Source organism: Aquila chrysaetos, chromosome 8 (assembly GCF_900496995.4).
Source record: "Aquila chrysaetos chrysaetos chromosome 8, bAquChr1.4, whole genome shotgun sequence".
In the NCBI taxonomy this organism is placed as follows: Eukaryota; Metazoa; Chordata; class Aves; order Accipitriformes; family Accipitridae; genus Aquila; species Aquila chrysaetos.
The window spans coordinates 18,219,887-18,236,757 of NC_044011.1; the positions used below are offsets into that span (position 1 = coordinate 18,219,887).

The following is a 16,871-nucleotide window of genomic DNA, read 5'->3' on the forward strand; positions in this document are numbered from 1 at the left end:
AGCTGGTGTGCTTTTAAGAACAAACCAGTTTTATTTAAAAACAAACAAACGAAACCCGGGATGTTTTCGGCAGAGGTAACGCGAGGTCTTTGCTTACTTCCCCGGGGAGCTGCGGGCCGGAGGGGAGAGGGCGGGAGACTGGCCCGGGGGAGACCCGGCTGCCCGGCATCAGCTGCCGGGGCGGGGGGCGCTGAGAGGCTTTCGGCACGGCAGCCAGAGTCCCCGGCGCTCCCGCCTGCTCCCGCGGCCCACACCTGCCCGGCATCCTTTCCCGCAGGAGCGAGCGCCGGCGGGGCGGGGGCGGCGGCCTCCCTTCTCGTCCCCGGGGCCGCGGCGGCGGGCACCGGCAGCCCCTCTCCGTGGTGCTGAAGCGGCTCCCGCCGCCCCCGCGGGCGCGGGCCGTGCGCCCGGGGCCCGCCCCTGCCGCCGCCGCCGCCGCCGCCGCCGCCGCCGCCGCCGCCGCGGCTCCTGCGCCGCCCCCGCCCCGCGGCCGCGCAGCGCCGGGCGGGCTCTGGCGGGGAGCCATGGCGGAGCGCGGGGCCTGAGGCGGCGCGGGGCGGCATGGAGGCGGATTTCGCCGCCTTCGGGAGCCCGCTGTGCGGCGAGGTCAAGCGCTTCTGCAGGCGGGTGCGGGAGACCTACCGGGAGATCAAGGAGGACCTCACCCCCTACAAGGATGACCGTTACTACCGGTACTGGCGCGGGCGCGGCTCCTCCCCGGGGCCCGGGGCCCGGGGCCCTGCCCGCCCGCCGGGGCTGCGCCCGGCGTCCTCCGGGGCGGCCCCCGCGGCGCTCGGCCGGGGCTCCGGAGGGGAGGGGGCCGGCCTCACGGGGCCAGGGGCCGGGGGCGGGGGGTGGCGGGGAGCGGCACAAGGAGATCTGGGGCCGGGCTTCACGCCACGACCCCCGGCCGCGCACCCGGGCCGGGTCCCCAGGCGGCCGGCCGGGCCCCGCAGCCCCGGGCCTGCAGCAGCGGGGCGCGGCGGACGGGGCTCTCTGCTCGGGCCGGGGGGGACGTGGTCCAACACCTGTGCTCCTGCCCTCACGTATTAATATCCTGACGTGGGTGGCGAAAGCAATTGCCATTTGCATTCCTCTACGCTACGCCTCTGCCGCTGCCGTAGCAAGCTGGGGGAACGTGAAACAACCCTGGAATAGCTACCAAACTGGCTAGGAAATCAGAGCGGTTGGCAAAGGCTGAGGTCAAAAGGGACAGAGGCACTGAGTCGGCTACACCCACGTCTCTTCTGCGCCTGGCCCCGTCTTCTGTTTCCATGAATGACCAGTGGTGGCTGGAGAGCAGTAACGTTTTGAGATCACACAAGGCTAGGAAGGACTCCAAAGGTGTTGGAGGGCTGGGCTATACACTGAAAGGATTTTTGGGTCGGAGGAAGGGTCTGAAAAAATAGAACGAAAGTCAGAAGAAACAAATGCCGGGAACTACACAGAGAATGAATGCTATTCAGCCACACAAATACAGTTTGGGGAACAAACAGGTATATAACATTTATGGTAAAGAAGGGCATGGGAATTATAATGCTTTATAAAATAACCTCTTTCAACAATGACATTGTCTTTTACATGTGAAAAAGGTAAAGTAATTTGGGGTGTACAGCAGAAGTATGGTTCGTAAGATGTGAGAATTACACCATCTACTTTTTGTCACCACTCCAGACCTTAGCTGGAGCTGTTCTGGGCACCACACTTCAAGGGCCTACCAGTGGAAGAGAGCATAAAGACAGAGATATGGATAATCAAAGGCCTAGAAAACATAACTGTGAGGAAAATTTGGGGTTGCTCCCCCAAAAGAAGAAACATCCAAGTTGGAGGAATAGGAATTTCTGTAAAGAAAAACTTCATGTTCACCTTGGACAAAAGATTACGGACTAATACTCATTGAAGGAATAAAAGTTCATATTGGACATTAAGAAAAAAACTTCTGAACAGGAAGGATGGTAAAACACTATAGAAAGAATTATCCAGGGAGACTGTAGCATCTCCATCATTGCAGGTCTTTAAAAACTTTTGACAATTGCATGCCAAGAAAGACATACATCTGGCAGATGCTCTCTTGAGACAGAAGGAAAGATTAGGTACCTTGTGAGGTCTCTTCCAGCTCTATTTTACTATGAGTTTGAGCATAAATACTTCTGTCTGTGCACAGTGCCCCAGTTCTTCTGCTGAGATCATTTGACTTCAGTACGCTGTGTCTGTTTTTTCCCAGTGAAGAGACAGGAGGTCCATTAGTTTGAATTTGTCTCATTGCTCACAACAGCGAAGACTACAGAGAGTCAAGAGTTTGGAAACACTGCCTGGCAGCTTGGCAGAGTTTAACATAACCACGGTCCTTCCTGTCAAAACAGTGGCTCCTTATACTTGAGCATGGTGTGAGAAGCCATGGGAGGTGATAAGGAGTGATAGAAATGCACCTGTGTGCATCTGGCAGTGCAATAGTGAATATTGGCAAGAAAAAGGGGAGACATAAGCTTTGAATTAACAAGTAAGAGGTCCCGGGAGATGCATATGTTCAGCTTTGTCTCCAGAAGAAACTGAGCTCTCCAAGGTAAATTGTTATTAACTTACTTTTATGACTTAAAGTGTGTATGGAGGGACTTTCTGTCTTGAAAAGAGAAGATGCTACTCCACCGAATCAAATAAGCTTGTAAAGTTAGTGCCAGATTGCCTTTTCTTCAATGAGAGTATCCCCAAGAGGTATCAGCTGCAGGTCGTCTAGAATGAAATGGAGTAATATTGGGCTCTTGGCAAGGAAATAACATTTCATGACTTAGAAGTCATGCTAGTACTTCTCTGCATTCCCAAGATCTTAACCGAAGTGACCTGGCGTAAAATAAGTTTACTGTTACTGCATACCTGCTGTTCTGGTGAGTGTTTCCCTTCAGTGTTATGGATGGATGTAGCAATGCCACCTGCTTTTTAGATTCCTGGTAGGGAAGAAGGTTTCTTGATGCTACCATGCATTCTTCTTACAGCCAACTCTCACTTATGGGAAGCAGAGTTAGACATTTCATCCTCTTCTCTCTCTCCATTTTATTCAGTACATTTGGTCAGGTTATAAATGAGCACGCTCAGGGATGTACTGGAGATATTTACTGCTCTGACGGCAGAAGGAATTTTGGAAATTTGACCAAGGAAATGCTGTGTGGCTTGTCTTTACTTCAAGCAAAGGAGGTTCTCTAAGCTAATCAGGTTACTAAAAGCAAATAATATACCAGACTAACAAAATGAAGAGATGGTAAAACCATATAAAAGCACGTTTTTTTCCCCTCTCATGCACTGTATTCACAAATGTGAGGCTATCAACCACTGCCAGCCTTAACTCTCCCCTCCCGATGGTTGAGCAAACCCATTGAGCCATCAGCTGGTGGTTTCCATTGCCTCTTCAGAAATGGAGCGGTTTAGTTCATTAAGTGGTAGGGAAGGAGATGGCGGGGGTGGGGGCATGAGTTTACTAGTAATCAAGATTTTCTAGAAAAAAAAATGAAAATTGGCTGCTGCAGCATCACTCCTGATTTCTGTAAGGACATCCTTCTCTGAGTGCCTACAGGAAAACTCAAAACTGGAAAGCTTTGGAGCAGAGCTGATACAGAAATGGAAAAACACCGAGCAGTCCCCTTTGTGACTGGCAGGGAAATAGCTTTTCTTGACTCAGGAGTGCTCGCTGTACGCTGTGCTGGTATGTGCTCATTCTCAGTGACAGGGGATTCAGTGTGAGGGAATGACCTAGCTCAGAGATGGCTGATGAAGCTGTAATCCCAAGTAACTGTGCTCTCGCTGCACAGATGGCTGAGTCATTTCTGATTCAGCTCTGAGGCTGTCCCAGTTTAGTGACATCTTTTGGTGATGGTTTCCTTTAAAGCACTGTGCTCTTGAACATGCGGTGCAGCAGCTGCCTGTGAGCAGCCTGTTCTTTGGGCAAGGGTGACAACTAAGGGTGGCAGGCTCCTCAGCCACCTCAAGCTACACCATCCTCACTCCGCAGAGCCCCAGGACACTCATCCACACTACAGAGATGAAGGGGTGTCCATGTTAGTGAGTTTGTTCTGCCCAACAGCCCAGAATAATCTCTACATTGTGCCTCCTGGTGTATTTCCCCACGAGCAAGTGCTAGTTTACCCAGCCATCTGGGTGAGATGGAGAGAGCGGGGTTAACCATGGCTCAGCATACTGATTAATGCCATCTGTCCTAGGCTAGTAGTTCCCTTAGGAAGACATGGGACTTTGTAGTATGCTTGTAAAAGAGACTGTGTCTTTACAGTCTAATGGGTGTGATATTAAATAACCTCATTGGTAACTCCAATACAAGGTTGGTCTGGACTTAGTACACCTGAGATTAGTCTGTGGTACACCAGGAGGTGCTTGGTGTAGTAGATAAGCTTGGACAAGGTAGAAGAAGGGAAAAGTGTTACACTCTCCCATCAGTCCTGGGGACTGCCACAAAGTGGATCAGGTTTATTATGGCAACTTCAGGACTGGTCTAATTTATACCCCTGAAAAATTGCTCCAAACAAGCCACTTGAATGAACAGTTTGTTGCATGGTGTCTCTCCCTCTCACTCCAATATGTTCCTTCCTGCCCTAGTGTGTCTCCTGGACGGGATGGCAGGGCAGGAAGAGCTGACAGAGGGCTGACAGCTGATGGCTCCCTCCACTGCACTAGGCAATTTTAAGCAAACTATTGGTACAGAAAGAGCTTAGTACCAATGTTACTAAAACATCTACATTTTTATCTTTTGGACATGTTGCCAGTAAGATATACAAAGCTCACCAGAAGACACCAGGCCTCCCAATCAGCTGACAGTTATTTCACTGGGAGTTTCATAACTCTATCCCCTAGCTAACATCGAAGAGTTCAGCATGCTGAAAACATTTTGATAGGAAACCAAGCAATTAAAGTGCCTACACGACAGAGAGGACAGAGCAGGAGGGTGCCCAGATTGTGGTCTGACATCAGAATTGCATAACTATAAGTAACAACTTGGTATTTTTGAAAAATCAATTTCTTGGTTAATGAACATACCCCACTGGCCAATCAGCTTATACAAGGAAGCGCAGTGTTGATGCTGAATTTAGTAATAATACCCAGAGATTAAGATAAATTACCTACAATTGGCCCTGCTTTAAATAAGGGATAAATTTTAAACTCCTATCATACAATAATATGACATTTTGTACATCAAAAAGAAAAGACTATGTATAGGACATCATGAAACGTATTATTTAACTTGCAGCTTTAACTAATGTTTGATGTTGCTTATACAGGTAACAGAAGAGGTAATTATAGATGATACCAATATTCTTAATTCCTCAGCATCTCCTATTAGTGTTTCCAGTTCATTAAAACATAGCTAATCTCCGAACCGTGTGGGAGAAGTTCATTCACAGTGGTTCTGCTCCTTTGGCAAAAAGACCAGAGAATAGCACATCATTTGACTCAGCAATAAATAGAAGCTCTTTGTTTTTCCTTAGAGAAACTAGTGCCTGCATGCTTCAGAGAAGAAACTTGAAGTTTGCCAGAGAGGGCTGTTGTGATAATGATAGACTTCTTCCCACCTTCTTAAAATCCTTCCCAATTGCTCAAAGTGCAAGTCTGTGAGAAGCCAAGGGGTCAGCAAGACCTTGCTGGAGGACTGCAGTCAAACTGACTGAAGGTTCATGCTGCTTCCAGCCTAGACCCAGGCAGGATCTTCAGTGGTCCTGGCAACTGGGAGAAGAACCCGAATGACCCCAGTGTGAAGTACACAGCTAGGGCTAGAAGGCCTGAAACAGCAGGAGGAGGAGGAGAGTTAAGGCTGTAGCTTCATGGTTGCTTTAAGCTGCCATAAGCTGGCTCTGTGGCTGGAAGAAGCCATCCTGGCTTTCCTTTCCCTCCTCACACATTTCTGCTCTCTTTCTCGTCTAACCACAAATATTCCTATAACTGCACAGTGACCAAGCAACCGATCCAGCAGAACACCATTTTTTTTTTTTTCTGAGTGACTTTTAACTCAGATAATTTCCATTATTTGATTCATCACTCTACTGCACAAACATTTGTGCTGGCAAAAATCAAAGAGCTACAGAGAGGCTGGATTTCACCTTTTGTCACTAAAGCTGTTAGGTATGAGCCATGAAGGTATAAACTGGTCATGAAAGTATAGCATTAGTGTTAAGGTGGTTAGTGTAAGTAGAATCCCGGCTGAGCTAGCATTCAGCCTGCTTATTCATAGATCAGCCTGTCTCTTCTTGCAAGCCTCATTCACCATACAACATCCAGTTTCTGCAACAGATGTGGCAGACAGTAGCTTCTTGCACTATTTCACCCCAGAGCAGGTCAGACAAGGCACTGAGTGAGTGAGGGACTTTCTCGCAAGGAGCAAAGTAGGGTGAGACTCTGACTGACTCCGTGTTTGTGGAGGGAAAGGGGTTTCGCAGTGCCTTCCCTCCAAGTGTTTAGTTTGTAAACTCAATGCCATTATTTTCACAAAACTTACAGGGTGCAACATATGTGTTTACAATGTATTCACAGCCCTTTGAAAGTTGGTAGATGGCAAAAAGAAGTGTGGTCCCATGGCCAATTGAAGTGAGCTGGATTTCAAGCTCTGCCACACCTGCTGTTCTCCACGTGACTTTTGGCAAGGCTCAGTCTCTCTGTGCTTCAGTTTCCTACCTGTTCAATGAGAAGAATGTATTTTTGTTTTGAGGAGAATAAATTAATTCATGTTAGTGAGACACCCGAGTGCCAGAGGGATTGGAGCAGTCACCCAAACAGCTCAGATGTGCACACATAAATGGCAGCAGTCGTAACTCTGCAACTGCGCTTCCCAGAACACTGGAAATGGTCACAGATGCTGTAAGCACCATTCCATCATTTTCTGGCCAGGGAGAACTTGTTGGAGAAACCTGAAGTGTGCTGAAAGCTACACAACACATGCCATAGGCACCCGTGACCTAGTGACTTCAAACTGTGGCTCAGTAGTGCTATCTTGTTCTGAGCAGATACAGTTTGTTAGGTTGTCCTGATTACTCAAAGCTTTATTTTCTGCCCTAAAGTAGCGATTCTCATTGATTTAAAATTTATAAATGCCTTTCCTTCATCACTTGGTATTATGTATTGCTCAAGACAGCCTTTTTATGAGATTACTAAATAATCATCAGTGCTGTAAACCACAGATCTAACTGATGGGATAAATACCAGTATCGATGACTGAATTAATTCCCAGCATGTTTCTTTTGGGTTTAGCGGTGTTACACAAGAGGCATACTGGGTCCCACAGGTCACCAGTAATGACATGAATTACCTGTAGGGCAAGTGAATGAGATGAATAATATTATTAATGTTAAGTACCTTTAAAAAGTAATTGCAATAAAACCATCTTACCATCTAACTAAGCTTTTAATGGAAGTATTTGATTGTTGAAGAGATAATTTTAAAATTATTTTTAAATTATATGTTGACTGGATGTAGCTAAACATTTCTGGGGTCATCCCGAGATGGCTCTACTTTATGTATATGACAAACACTGAAGCCAGGAAATTACTCTCAATTTTATCCTAGACTAGACACCAGTCTATCCTAGACTATCCCCACATGTTTAAGTAACTGCAGTGCTGGCTTTCTATAAGCAAACATTAATTAGAGCTATCGATCAAAAATGAATACAGAATGTAACTTAGCAAAATCCCTAAAACTGCCTAGTTTTCATCATTGCTACCCAATGGATTGGTTGACAATCATCTTTGTTGCCCAGTCCTGGGACATTTAGTAGGAAAGCAGAACAAAACCCAACTTTATCTCAACCTTTGTGCAAGAGTAAAACACTTAGGTGCGATGTGGAGATTTTTATTAAGTAGTGTGTTTAAAGTAGTAGCTTACTCCTAGGATTTAATTTCCAGCGCTTGTGAGCTGACTGAATTCTCTGTGAACACGATACGTTAACCACATCTCTTGACCACCACAAAGCTGCATGCAGGTGACTGCAGCGATGGCATTTTCATTCCACTGAAAAAGCCACCACCGTTCGATCAGGCTGGGAAAAAAATCGTTTGTAAACCAGGAGGCCATCTCTAACGGGCACTAAACAAGGGACTTCTCCATGGCGAACATGCACGTCAGTCCTCACGCCTGAAATGGATAGATTTAAACCGGATTCAGAACCGCCTCTCTGTCCTATGTGTCTTCTGCTTATAAGGTTGACTTTTCCTCTGATGAACGTGGCTGCTGCTACTGCCATACGAGCTGAAAAGGGGCGCTGGAAATGTGGAAAACACCGCTGTCACCCCAACGGCAGGATGTATTTTGGACCCCCCGGCGCTGGGCAGGGCGGGACAAGCCGTACCCTCGCGCTCAAGGCCCGCTCACCACAGCTGAGGTGGCGGTTCAAAGCGGCGAAGCTCGGCGCCCGAACTGGGCGGCCCTCCCGCGCAGGCTGTCTCTCCGTCCCGCGGCCCCGGGCGGCTGTCAGGGGCGGCCCGGGCGGGCTGGCGGCCCGTGACCGCGCCCGTTGGCCGCCCCGGCGGCTCCCGGCGGCTGTGGAAAAGCGGCGGTTGCGGCTTGCGGCGCGGGAGACGGCGGCCCGCCCCTCGGGCGGCAGGCCGGGCCTCGACCTCCGCGACTTGCTCAAAGCCAGGGCCGCCAGCCGCTGCCCGCGCCCCCAGCACGGCCGCCGCGCCCGGGAGCGACCCGCAGAGCGCAGGCCCGTGTCCCCGCCGGCTCGCCGTAGCGCCGCCGCCCCTCGCCAGCAGGGTCGCCCTTCGGCCCCGCGGCTGAGGAGCAGTGGCGGCCGGGTGACGCATGCGGAAGCCGCCGCGAGGCACCGCTCGCGATTGTGCCACGGCAGCGGTGGCAGATCCCGGGCGAGGGCGGGGGGGGGGGGGGAGGAGGTGCCTCCACCGCGCATGCGGCGCCGGGATGGAGCCGTGAGTGGTGGGCGGGGGAGGAGCGGGGTGGTCGCCGCTCGCTGGCGCGCGCCGGGGGCGAGCGAGCGAGCGGGCGGGCGAGCGGGGTGCGAGGCCGCGGCGGGGACCCTCGCGCGTGCCGGGCGGGGCGCGGGGAGGGGGGCGGCGGCTCGCGGGTCTGCCCTCGGGCTCGGGCGCCGGCGGCGGGACCGGCCGTTCAACGGCCGGCGGGGAGCCTGGCGGCGGGGAGCGGTCCGCTCGGTCTCGGGGGGCACGCACCGACCCGAGGCTACCGGGACCGGGGAGAAGAAATGCCTTCCTCTGGCCGGGTGCGGTGATTGAAGCTTTTCCCCTGTAAAGACCTGAACCCTGTCATTCAGTTTATACACGTTAATTAATCTCATTAAGGAAATAAGAGCACCGAGGGGTAAATTACTGTTCCTGAGGCTACGGCTCGCCAGTCCGAAACCTGAGAGTGACCACCCGCTCCTTTAGAGGAACGCTGCCGGTTTTGCTCCTCTGTGGTGAATAAACCCCCCTGTATTCCGTAACCCATACTCTCACATGGTGCCTGTTAAGGAAAAAGAAAAACTTGTTTTCCCGGGTGTGTCTTCGCATGGACAGAGCCATAGTCGTGACTAATTATTCAGGCTTCAATGAATACAACGAGCAAGACACTTAAAGCCAAACCCACCCCCCGCCCGTGATCTGTTTAGCATAGTCATGGTTAGCTGTCAGTTGTCATATAACAGTACTACGTAGTTCTGTTAATATTAGTTGTATGCATCTTTTTATGTATTCATGTGCTGCCTCATTAGCTATTGACCATTGTGGCATACGTCTACAAGAAGAAGTTCAAGGTCTTCTGAGGGACACCAAAGCAAGCAATGTCTTTAAACTGTGAGATAGTGCCGTGTGTACAGATAGACCCAGTACTATGAATGTAGGTAGCATGTATAATAATTTAAATCAAAGTGGGTTTGATGGTTTTGTTTGAGAGTGAGCCTAAAATAGAAAAGAGCAGTTGGAGGCAGAGACATTGAGGCCAGTATGTCAGAAAAACTGCTATGCATAAAAGTGAGTTATTTCTGATTTTAATATCAACTCTGTGCTACCTGCTGCTTAATCCCAGTTTTGTCACAGCCTTCCCATCTGTGAAATGAGATTCTTAAGTGAAAATTATTGTATAAAAGGCTCTTTTTTTTTCATGATGGTCTTTAGCAAAGACTGTGTTGTGCAGCCATGAGAAGTGATTTGAAGATGAGGAATAGCCTGAGAAACATTGTGCTTAACCATTTGAGCCAAAACTTTACTCAAAGAGCAAGAGTTAACCTACCTTTAGATCTCACATACGAATGGCTACTGAAAGATTGCAGTTGTTATGGGTGTGCGTTTCCATAGTTCACTCTATCACAGATTGCGTTAGTGCAGTTTAGTTTTTACTGACTACTATTTGAGATGTCTAAGTATAATATTTCTCTGTTTTTATCTCAGTGCTTTCTGCTCCTTTGCAATTAGTTTCAGACATATCCAATTTAATTATAAAATCTTTAGTTTCTGTCTGAGTTGGGATGAAACTCAGTACAGGTGGTAAAAGCTGCCTGAAAAATCTGCAGACACTTGGATGGCTAGTCTTGAGCTTTGGACTGCCTTGGCTAGGCTGATTAGAGCATCTTCCACTGGTAAAGCAAAGCACAGTTCTTTATTCATTTGAACAGGTGCTTCCAGAGTGACCGTCCCTTTTTGCTTTTCCCATAAATGCCTTTCAAACATTTATTCTTTATTAGGCCTTTCAGATGTAAGAAAGAAGCTGTTAGTGGGGGATCATCAACTTGCACCAACTTTTATATTCCTAAATTTTATATAGTCTCTTTCCAAAAGGCAGATGTTGAACAACGAACATACAGGAAGATCATTTTATCTGCTTTGTACGTGAGCTGGTGATAGGCTGAAATGAGACTCTTAAAGCATACAAGGAAATTCTGTTATTGCAGCGAGGGGCAATGAAGAATACATCGTCCGACTGGAATGCTATAAATTGCTGTTTGCTGTCATGATAAATGTAGTTAAGATTTGGCCAACTTCTTACGTTTGCTCTTACAAAAAGTGTCCACTTTGCCTTACTGACCTGTAAAGTAGCACATACAGTCAGTGGCTTAAATGAGACTTCAGGAGTACCAGTATAAAAGAAGAAGGGAAAACACAGAGTGTGCCCCTACTCTCTCTGGTCTCCTCTCTTTGTTAAGTGCCAGCGTGACTGTGCTTAGGTAGGTGTACACCTACCCATTTTGACTACTGGGTGTTGCACCACCTGGAGAGGAGTTGGAATAAAGAATGAGCCAATGTCTGGAACATGTTTCTTCAAAAGCTTGCAAGCGCATCTGTGCTCTGGCATATGAGTGAACCAAGGTGGTTAATTGCCAATAGCTGTAACCCTGTCAGTGTTGGCTGGGTGGTGAACTCTGGTGACTTTCCTGTAAGGACTGTGGAGATGAAGCTGCTGTTCGTGTTCACGTTATGCATTTTGAAAGTCTGCAAAAACTTGGAAATTAGGAGGCTTATCAAAAGAACAAAGGATATGCATAGCAAGTCAGAAGTATCCTGCATCAGACTGCAGCTGTTAAGTGGATGCCCAGATGTAAGCTGTTAAGAACAGCATGAGCATATGTGATACTTTCCTGCATGTATATGATACTCTTCCAGTCGTCAGCTATTCTTGACCCATGAACTTTCCCATCCAGACCTAGTTTCTGCGTACTGAGTGATCCTCAGTGTGTGCTTGGTATCCACTTGAACCCTTATAGTTAATTTAGGCATATCAGCAATTTATGTACGATTTTTATATATCAAGGATTTTCTTGTTAAGATTAGTATTTTAGTTTCTCAAGATAATATCTCATACTTAGGCAGACAAGGAATACCAGGTCATCTGTGGAACTGAAGGAGCCCTTGGAACAGACAGGAAAATGTACCTTAGTTAGTTGTTTTAGTACTGGTACAGATGTAATAGCTTTAAAGTGGTTTAAGTGCATGAAGGCTGAGGTGTTAAGACATTGATTTAAGGAAAATACTGTCATTATATCCCTGCAAAAGTTGTGCACACAAGTTCTGGTTTGAAATGCCTCTATTAACTGGCATTTTTCAAAGTCAACTTAAAATCATATTTGTCTGTGAGACGATCTCTGTGACAGAGGTCTGATCTGTTCCTGTTTATGATTGTGATAATTTCATGTACAATTTACCTTTTTTGGCTGTACAATCTGCTTGCTATTCTGACTTCTTTGACTGGTGTGGGGTTTTTGCTCCACATAATGGTGTGTTTGCAGGTGCTGTGCCCGGAGTCCTGGACAGCCAGTTTGTGCAAACTTGTAACATTTACAGTTACTTGCTTGCAGTTCCCATTACTTCTGTGGGGTTTTCCTCCCTTCCCCACCTCCTTTGTGAGTTAAATTAAGATTTGGATGTTTCAAACTCTACAGTAAAGGAATAATGTAATTATTTTTGTAGTGTCATTTGGAGAGAATGCAGTGATTCTTAAAGAAAATAGAGGTTATTCTTAAATCCTTTTACTGGTTTAAAGTGAATTGTTTGCCTTGCTTTTAAGGGCTGCCAGGCATGCAGGCATGGGGTACCTGGTCCCCGAATTCAGGCTGGGCTTATGGAAAGGATTCTACCACTTTTTCAGGATTTCTTCATTAGAGTAGTGAACCAGTAAGAGCACCATTCAGCTGGTGAAAAGAAGTTTTATTCCAAGCTGAAAGGGAGCACTGTCATTAAAGTCTTATGCTTTCATTTCTTTCCGTGATGGTGCTCATGCAACTTCATCGGAAAATAACACCACCCCACCACCCCCCTCCCAATTCTACAGCTCTCCCATATAAACTGTACACCTTTCTATGATCATACCTACTGGAACAGCAGTAGAAAATCAGCTATATGGTGGCTCAGTTCTGGCATAACTCAAAACGACATGTTGGCTGTATTTTGAGACATGGTGGATTGCTCCTTTTGTTGAACTATGCATTTACCAGAAAGGAAGATAGAGGAGGGATACATTATGTAGGATTAATTCTTTGATCATATTTCCCTTAAGCTAACTGAACTGGAAGTTACCTGTTCCAAGAGAATACAGTTTGTCCTTTCAATACTTTTTCCCCCTCTATTTTGTCTTTAACCTAATGATAACCACCAAACAGTTGTGGAAGAGATGTCATTGCTTTTATGTGTATTTGTATTTAAGTGTCTAATAATAAACTTAAGTTCAGGTTTCTTTTTCCTAAGCTTTGGTGGAGCTCAGACAAGAATGCAGAGCCTGAGCATGCACATCTAGCAGATCTGGAGTTCTGCCTTACTCCTTGTTAGGGGCGATCCTGCAGGGATGAAGTGTATATATAGGGTGTAGAAAACTCATCAAGATCCTGTGCAGGTACCTGAGTTGTTAGTGATGTCAGTCCCTTTGGGTTAAGCTGTCATTGTAGCAAACATGCTATCTTGGATGTTTAAATTATTAATGTATGAACAAAAAAAATGTAACTTTTTCTCCCTCTAAAAAATGCTTTCTCTTGCTCAAGTCTTAGGACAATAGAAAACCCTAGCATAGAAAGAATGAGCAAAATTCAGACATTTTGGGGCACAGATGTGCGTGCACATACACATTCTAATAATTCCTAGTAGTTATCCTTGCTCTATAAAGCAGCATTAATTTTTTTTTCTTAGTGTTACATGTTACCTCAGCATTTGGTTTAATTTTCTTTGTGGAGGAATGAATGGGGCCTATTTCCCCCCCCCCTTTAGAAATAATGACTGACAGCTAAATCTGTGCTTTCTTTTGCTTCCTGTAGGCTGGCACCGATGCGATTATATACACTGTCCAAACGGCATTTTGTTCTGGTCTTTGTAGTATTCTTTGTTTGTTTTGGTCTGACAGTCTTCATAGGAATAGCAGGTAAGGATGTTGTCTTTTTAAAAGATTACAATTCTTGTATGCTTTGTCTAAAACTGTTGGTATTTACATTTTTATTTAAATGCTAATGAGCTTACTGCCCCTGAGATGTCTGAGGAAGCATTACTTTTGACAGGGAGGGGGAAGTGTTTCTTCCATCTCATTTTTTCATAGGAGTACTACCTACGCAGATTTTATATTTGCAACTGCTTTACAGGGGAGAGTCAGTAAAGTAAAACAAAACTATCTTTGCTGTAACATAATTTTTCAGCAGACTGCTACATTTTCTTCTTTGTATTTCAATCTGTGAAATGGTGGTGCTAATACTTGGTTTCCTGTGACGAAATTGATAACTGTTTGTAAAACCTTCTAAATGCTTGGGTGATAAATGCCACAGAAGTATAAAATATTTTAGTAATGTAAAAATATGAACTTCCATTGTCGAACATATGTAAGCTTAGGTCTCTGGTTTCAAAGACCTTTGTGGGAGTCATGATGTGGGAGGCTGGGAGGCTAAGCACTTAGTGCCTGGATACTTATCCTGGAGATCAGAGAGATTTGTGGAAATCTGGTCAACAAAGATGCAGAGTGTCATTAGGCAGATGGAAAGCGTGGGAGCCCTCTGTATTTCATGCCAGAGAGCTTTTCCACGTCTAAAACGTACTTGATAAAGAAGTCAGCATGCTGTCACTGCAGTGCTAATAAGCTAATACTCTGCTGTCAGGGTAGCTTTGTCAACACAGAAGTTAAGTGACAGACAGGGAGAGGGGAAGGGAGGGACTTGTACTCATTAAGCAACCTGCCCCCCATGTAAGAATTATTTAAAGACGTTATCACCCCCCCCACTTTACTGCTTTCTCTTGTGCCACTCTTGACACCTCTTGACCTGTCTGTAGGGTTGTCTCTACCTCTGCTCTATCCTTCACTTCTTTAAAATGAGATGGGCTGCCCAGGCCTGGAACTCATCTGCTCCTGCCTGCCTTGGAAAGAAGTGGGGATTAATGGGAGGCAGCTGTTTGGGCTTTTTGTGTCCATCCGTGCCTTGTAGGCAGTACATTCTTCATAATAGCATTAAATAATAAAATTTGTCTGTGAAATAAAACCTCCTTTCCTGCTGTTTGATTTATTGCAGCAGCCTAAGGTCCAGACTAAAGGTTAACCGCCCATATTCCTGTGACTTGCCTAAGGATGCTGAAGGGCATTATTTGGCCACTAAAATACTGTATAAATACATTTGCAAAAATGCATTTTATATTAATGACAAAGGAAAAAACCTGGAATTACTCAATTGTGTGTCATTTGGCTTAAAAAGCGAACCATATTTGTAGTTGTGTGTTTATACTGCCCAGTTGCAAGAAATGCAAGAAAGTTGCTTTACATAAGGCCAAAAAGCAGTGCTCCTGGAAGAGAAAACTGAGCATTTCATTCTTAATCAGTAGCAGAGCCTGAAAGAGAGCTGTGTTGGTGTGTCGCATTGTGTCTGTGTGCAGAGTGATCTGATGATGTGGTTGCCTTTGGTCTGGGGGACTTGTCTGCTGTAAGCAACACTTGATCATCTGTACCCTTCTGGGGTCCCAGGACTTGGCTGTGATCCCCTTCAGGAACTGGCACGGCTGTGGGACTCTTCTTACTGAAATTGAATTATGCTTTTCAAAACAAAAATGCCTTCCAAAACTCTGCCCTATTTATACGTACTTCAGAACCGGAAAGTTCAATGATGCAGAACAGACTTTATAGTGGATGGGTCTTAGTGAAGTTGAACTGTAATTCTAATATGAAACTTTGAGTGTGATGGGTGAAATTCTTCATGTTTCCATTTAAAGTCTGTGAGATGGTTAATATTATAATTAGAGTGATTATAGAAGCCCAAGTAATGCTGCATGTTTAGAGCTGTCGTGACAGCTAACCTAAAGTACTTCTTGCACAGAATGATCCCATGTTGCTCATTTGTGAAGTTCCTTCTTTTCCATTGTTTCTCTGTAGTAACTTTGAAGTCCATGGTCTTTGTGAAAAACTGCTTTTCTTGCATATTTTTTTTAATGGTGTTTGTGGCTGAAACAGCGTGTTTTGAGGATTAATAAATTACATTAAATTGCCAGGCCGAATACATAAGGGAGAGACCATTTGGACACAGAAATCTTACCATGACTGGAAAGCCTCTAGAGTGACCCAAATACACACAAATACACATCCTGCCTATGTCCCTACCTGCTATATATCTCCTCTGTGTTTGTTAACACCCCAGTATATAGATACAGACCTTTCCCTACTTTCCCCTTTCATTTTTGTGGTTTAGTCCTTTTGCTTAGGTATATATGCACGCATGAGTACATACTTTTGAGTATGTACATACATGCATGCATTCCTCTTCTCCCCAGTACCATGTGTTCTTGCATACCTAAGAAGGCTAAGGGGAAACTGTGCCACTGTCTACAACAACCTTATCAGAGGATACACAGAAGATGGGGCTAGACTCTTCTCAGAGGTGCATGATGATAGGGTGAGAGGCAACAGACACAAGCTGGAACACAAGAAATTCCAGTTAGATATTAGGAAATTTTTCTTACCATAAGGGTGATTAAATACTGGAACAGGTTGCCCAGGGAGGTTGTTGGAGTCTCTGTCCTTAGAGATGTTCAAGACTTGACTGGACATGGCCCTGGGCAACCTGATCTAATTAAACAAGAATGTGGACTAGATGGCCCCTGGAGGTCTCTTCTAACATCAATTATGATTTTATTGCTTCCCATTTACTGCATACAGAATTAGAGGTAGGGTGTGAGTAGATGGATGCAGTTGATTGTACATGTTAAGTGTGTTTGTCTATATCCGGAATGATTGGAGGAATGGTTGCATAAAAAGTCTGGTAGCGAGCTAAACATCTCCCACTACAATTGGACATGAAACTCCATTGATTGAATGGATTGTCTGTTTTAGGAGAAATTGTTTATAGAACTTTTACGCAATTATGTTTATTTATGTGATGATGTACACAATATATTATAGCCCCAGATTTCTGTAGAGAAGGAGGGGCC

At 45.9% G+C, this 16,871-nt stretch overlaps 1 protein-coding gene across 8 annotated transcripts in view; it reads left to right on the plus strand.

The window, feature by feature from the left end:
- Positions 1-477: 477 nt before the first annotated feature.
- Positions 478-16,871, plus strand: part of TMEM181 (transmembrane protein 181) — a 35,502-nt gene continuing 19,108 nt past the window's right edge. For 2 of the 8 annotated variants that reach the window (XM_030023521.1, XM_030023523.1), the window contains exons 1-2: positions 478-692; positions 13,736-13,839. In XM_030023521.1, coding sequence (XP_029879381.1) covers positions 562-692; positions 13,736-13,839 — 235 coding nt within the window. In that variant the 5' untranslated portion in view covers positions 478-561. Of the gene's footprint in view, positions 693-8,786; positions 8,916-9,058; positions 12,335-12,358; positions 13,321-13,735; positions 13,840-16,871 lie in introns of those variants that run through there. The other 6 variants (XM_030023522.2, XM_030023524.2, XM_041125591.1 and 3 more) reach the window with 5 other exon arrangements.